General features: G+C 35.2%; 1 protein-coding gene across 3 annotated transcripts; it reads right to left on the bottom strand.

The window, feature by feature from the left end:
- Positions 1-828: 828 nt before the first annotated feature.
- Positions 829-5,487, bottom strand: LOC138331628 (protein HtrL-like). Of its 3 annotated transcripts, XM_069279347.1 has the most exons (4): positions 5,329-5,487; positions 4,028-4,157; positions 3,195-3,317; positions 829-2,520 (listed from the first exon to the last, which is right to left on the bottom strand). In XM_069279347.1, exons 2-4 carry the CDS (start codon positions 4,142-4,144, stop codon positions 1,657-1,659), a joined length of 1,104 nt encoding a protein of 367 aa, XP_069135448.1. In that variant the 5' UTR covers positions 4,145-4,157; positions 5,329-5,487; the 3' UTR covers positions 829-1,656. The 3 variants fall into 3 exon arrangements, with proteins under 3 accessions (XP_069135448.1, XP_069135449.1, XP_069135450.1); XM_069279348.1 differs by lacking the exon at positions 3,195-3,317 and having other exon boundaries at positions 5,329-5,481; XM_069279349.1 differs by lacking the exons at positions 4,028-4,157; positions 5,329-5,487 and having other exon boundaries at positions 3,107-3,196.
- Positions 5,488-6,087: the final 600 nt, after the last annotated feature.

The raw sequence follows: 6,087 nt of genomic DNA, 5'->3' as shown, positions 1-6,087 counted from the left end.
CTTTGTCTTTGCCTACGTAATGACTAGTATACGCTACAGATGAGTTCTATCTTGTATTTTTTCCCAGTAATGTCGGTATACTAGAAACACGCCATTTTCATTTTTATTAACTCTTTACATTTGTTGTACTATGATATTCACAATTTTCATCGATACATTTAGAATAAAACACGCATTTATATACATAGGTACAATGTAGGTGTAGATATTCTTTCACGAAAAACCTCGATGTATTGGTTAGATGTTTGGATGATGTCGCTAAACATACGTGCCCTGTTGACAGTATCACCGTATGGTAATGACACCGGAGCTGGGTATCAGATTGTCTCACTCTCGCTTCAGAGGTACCTAGTCCCAGTGTCATTACCATACGGTGAGTATATGTCTCGGCAAGGGTAATAACCCTTAACCTTCTTCACTGGGGCGAGCGTTAAGAACAAGAGAAAAGACAAATTTGTAAAAATCGCCTTTTGCTTTCAAACAATGGGGGCAGCAGGTACAATTATAACGCCCTACCTGCATGGTTCAATGTGTAGTCTAGAATCATGTATTATTAGTTAACTAATCTATACGTAAATACGTTAATAAACATTGTTGTGTTCATTTTCATCAGATGAATCACCGCCGAAACTCGGCAGACTCTAATCCCTTAACTAAATAATGGTGGGGACATGTTTACATATTGACGTGAGTTTGGAATAGGAAGGTAATGATGGCATTATAACGCTATTTAGCAACTATTTAACGTCATAATTGACCTGGAATGTTTATATTCGTACATCATTGTGGTTACAGGTAAGACAAAGAGAATAACTGTCAACACCAATAAACTCATATGTCAATTTATTAGCTGATTTAAGTACATACATAAATTAAAGAAAATCTCTTTAAATGTGTCTTTTGAACATTTTTTAAGTAAATGCTGTCTATCCTTCACAGTCTAGAATAAAATCTTTGGCGTTATTTCTAATAATTATTGAAGTTGTTTCAAATAAAGCATTTCACTATTGACAATGTCTGTACTTTTACGCGTATGCTATGCACTATAAGCATAAGCGTAAAATGTTTGTGTAGACCTACTACATGATGTGGTATGCCATCCGATTAATAGAAAATAGAATTTAACTGAACTCTGAATTTAGGGTTTCATGTAATTTGTGTTTTTGCATTTTATTTTTGCCTTGCATGTAACGTGTTAGTATTGTATCTGTTAATTGTAAAAGAAGGCTATTGCTAGATTTAGAATTTTGTTTATTTTTTCTCTTCCTGCCTTTGTTCTTCGTAACATCTCCGTTGACATCGCCTCATATTTGGCACACAGTTGAACGCCTACGACGGTGAGGTAGGCTCTAGGTTCTCTCCCCTAGCCGAGACACACCATTGTCTATACCAGTGGTAGTTTTAACTCCTGAATATAACTCAGCATCAAGGAAGTGGGACGACTAGTTCACCCAGTATAATGTGACCGGGTGGGGTGTTTCACTATAACAGGGAGACAAACAACAAAACACGAATATACGGCAGTCTCACAAAACATCCACACATTACAACACACTGCACACAGTTTAAGAAATGGATAAACCGATGTTAAATAGTATGGCACAATTTAATATTACGTAAAGCGATGAGGAACATACTATTGCCTGAAGGTCATATCTACGTGAAAATCAATGATTTGTATCCAAGGTAAAACCAAGGATTAGCATTCTTTAATTTGACATCGTCCTTTGTTCGGGAGTGTAGCTGGAGTGGTACTGTCACATTTAAATCTCTTCGACCTTGTTGACTGTACATTGACATAATGACTTGTTGATCTGTACTTATCAATTGTTTCTCTAGAAGAAACATCACAGCCTGTTTATATTGCTTCTCAAATGCCTTAATTACGTCGGCTGTTCCAATAAACATACCTCCTCCCACCCAAACGATATTATTATACACAATTGTCTTGTAATCCGTCCTTAACGATACCTTGGGGTATACTAGGTTAACAGATAACTTACTCTCATCGATATCATCCAATGCATAAAGAGTGAAATATCTTTCTGAGTCCATAAGATCACGGTAATAGCCAATGTCTAGCCATGCGTAATATTGTGAGTTGAAGTATTTGTTTCTAATGGCGTCAGCAACCACCGCATATTTCGTATGCTGAGCACATGAATATTCCGACAGGACTGTGTTTGGATAATGTTTAGGATATCCTTTCATTGAAAATATTTTTTTAATTTTATCCTCGATCCTAAAAGTCCAAAAGTGCGTCCTATTCACTAAAACAATCTTTGTTTTAAGTTCCATACCCTTGCGCAATTGAATGAAATTATCTCGAAACGTCGCCGAGTCTGTATAAACAACTAGCGAGTTGTTTAGGTACTTAAACGTCTTTACCCAATTTAAGTACGTGTCTGGTGAGAATGTCATATCAGGACCTTTCTTGAAAGATCCTATGTCAAAGTAAGCCGTTACTATTGTCAACGCTTCCTTAGGAATGGCTCTTTTGGAGAAAGTCTCCAGCGTGACCTGAAACAAACCAAACAATTAAAATGTGCTAGTGCCGAGGCAATAAAATTGTCTATTTTAAATTCAAACCACTTTAATTTAGCGTATATTATCTTACGAGTCTTCATCAATGTCAATATATACATACAGCGAATACATCAATTCGCGATCAAGACGTGTTCAATGTATTTTGCGTTTGATCTTCCTCGCAAAATTACGCGAATATTTGTGAAAATAAGGTAGTTCACTGTATACAGGTGTATTGCTATCAATACGCATTACTCTTCGGAAAACTTACGAATCCTACTAGCAATCATATAGCTAAAGATTCTTATAAACTTTTGTACAACCCTTATAGTGCTTTTTAAGGAGAAACCCTGAAACAGTTATTGTAAGTGTTTACCAATGCATAAATGGAGTGGGACGACTGGTTCGACCGTTTTTAGTATACCAAAGCATAAATGTAGTGATCGGGTGGAGTGCATTGGTTGATGCCATCAGTGGCATATTTCAGTGATATTTTTATAGCACTATAAAAAGGGCAAGAGTTCCACAATACAAGAAGAAGACACAACACGAATACACCGCAGTTTCCAAGAACACGCACCTCGCACTTCACACACGCAAGATGCCACATTCCCGTGAGACCGTCCTTAAATTACCCTGGCTGTCAATAGGACGTAATCAATGCTCACCCTTTCAAACCCTTTCTGGGTGATTGGCGATAGCGACGACTCTTTCCCTGGCGTTAAGTCCATGCTTGCTGTCGTCGTTGATGAAGTGTCATTACTGCCGTTAATGTTACGTTTTTCTGCTTCCTGAAATCCGTACGTGTATCATGATGATAAATTATGTTTGAAAGTATTTTACAAAGGATTGTGTATCAAATGGACGGGTACATCCCAACCCTAGTATAACTTTTTGGCTAGGTTTGCATAATGTTGGCCAACCAAATCCTACACGAGGGTTGATATATCCCTGTCCACTTGACAGATCGATGTTTGATAATAATGAAATTTCATCATTGACACTATGGGTCCAAATTTATTATTATCTTTATGTATCCACAGAATAACTCTACAAATTATGGATAAGAAAAATGTCCCCCTTACGAAGGATAGCGATGGAATCAACTTTTATTAAATAGAAGTAGTGTCAATAAACAGAGAGCACTACTTTAGTATCATGAAGCAGTTTACAATTATTATTGTTTTTTATTTATGTCCCATCAACAGCAAGGGTCATGTAAGGACTAACTCTCATGTATGCTGTGTGTAACGTGTATGAAATGTGTGGTGCGTCTTTTGGATGACAGCAGTATGTTCACAATGTGTCTTCTTGTATAGTGTAACACTTGCCCTTTTTATAGTGCTATATCTCAGAAACATGCTGCCGAAGATACCAAGCAACATATCCGATCCAGTCCCATCATGCTAACAGCATGCTAACCAGTCGTCCCACTCCCTTTATACTGAGCGTTAAGCAGGAGCAGAAACTACCACAACGCTATAGAAATAGTTAACCTTACCTCTGATTCAGGTTGACGATATTGAGTGATGAAGGGAATTCCACACACAACAATGATGGCTACTACCAAAAGCCGGAAACGCAAGTAAACACCCGATTTTTTTCTTGATAAAGCCATTTCATCTAACGCCCTAGAATATGAAAATAATGTGCAAGAGAGTGGCTATTGAAACGATTAAATGAAGTTATAGAGGAAATGAATTATCTTTGTACAGTCATCCTTGATATATGCAAGGAAACAAGGAATCGTTTGCTTTAAAGCAATTAGTTGATAAATTAACATCCTGTCGATAGACTTCAAGAAGTTATAAATTGTTATCTTCGGCCTCACTACATAATTTCATCATATTAACACTCGAGTATTTGGTTTTATATATACCATATAGGCTTGGTTTTATATACCATGTTGGCTTGGTTTTATATGTATCATTTAAAATGATGTATTCATATTTACTTTGAAGGCAAAACCGCGCAATCAAACGCTAGTTTTTAGTTTAAATTAAAACATATTATTCAATTAAATGTAGTTTCCTGGAGATTAGAAAAAAAGTACATGTTCTTTTTCGTATACCTCAAACATTTCGTGAACACTTTTTTATTGTGCAACAATTTCAGATAGAGGCAAGAAATAAAATTGGCATAATCACAAAAATAATGAACCAAAATTCGGCGGTGAGTTGTTGATGACGTTTGCCTGTTGTCGTCATCACGTGCGCTATTTAAATCGTCTGATCACCGGTTTATCTGAACTCTGTCCGTATGATAGACAAAAATTTTAAATCATGTCTATCTAATACCACAATAATAATCAGAAATAAATAGATGTTTCGGTATTAGCGGTTCTAAAAAGCACTTTCATTTTACCGCAATATTTTTTGATGTGAAATTAATTAACGGTACCAAAATCATGCACACTTTAAGGTAACGAAATTTAAGTCAAAACTGTTAATATTCAGCGCTTAAATTGGAAGTCCAAAATAATATATCAGCTAACTTCATTGAAAACCTTGGACGTATTTGAAGACTTACGCATTCTGAATATTTGTCAAGTCTAATTTTACTCAAGTGTGTTTCATGAATGTAGATATTATAAACCTTCCGGAAACTATCCGGTAAACTTGTTCTCGTTAATTGTTACTTTTAGTCGACTATTTGTCAATTACTGCATGGCATACATTACATATTTCCCTTTAAACACTAAACATTAAGTATCACTTAGCAGAAATATAAAGAATGTACTTGTCACAATTAGTGTTTAGTAAAATTTTAACATCATTATATTCAAACTACACAGAAACTTACCGGTCTCAGTCGGCGAATTGATGGTCTATCACTAAAAGACCATAATTTTACACACGTTATTCAGGTTTAGATAGTGTAATATGATTTTAGTTTTATTTGTTAAGGTTTCATATTTGTTTATAAACAAATACGTCTAGTTTAACATATGATGGCGATCTAGCCACTTTGCGGCCATCATCATTGAGCTTAGTTAGTGTATTGTTTAAACAGATGAGGGATCACCTATTGTTTGACCAATGGTAATTAGCTGACTACAACACCTGTACTATTATGCTAAAGTAGCCAGATTATATCTAATATTCTACATTGGATACATTCTCTATAGAGTACACACACCATGGTGTTATTATATAGCCCGGTTAGATGATAAGCCATAAGTTATAATTACTAATAAAACCATTATGGTTATAAATATCAATATCTTTTATTAAATAACTAAACCAAAAAATACTTAATTATTTTTTTTACAAATGTAAATCCAAGCTCATTTTAACTTAGATCTTTTCCTTCGTCCTAATGTCGTGGCATTCGTATCATAAAACATCGAATTACTTGATGCGAATAGTTTGAAAATGCATCATATCATACGCTGCGTTGCTACCTTACGATTTTATATATATTTATAGAGATATTATACTCAATCCCGTAAGCGCTATAAAACCTTATATTTATTACATTGTGATATATTCATCTATTTGTTAGTAATTGTGCAGTATATCCTGCCTAATTACATAAATCCTATCTGGGTCCTGTAAACTA

The sequence above is a fragment of the Argopecten irradians genome, chromosome 9, assembly GCF_041381155.1.
Source record: "Argopecten irradians isolate NY chromosome 9, Ai_NY, whole genome shotgun sequence".
In the NCBI taxonomy this organism is placed as follows: Eukaryota; Metazoa; Mollusca; class Bivalvia; order Pectinida; family Pectinidae; genus Argopecten; species Argopecten irradians.
This window is presented reverse-complemented; position numbering and strand designations above follow the sequence as displayed.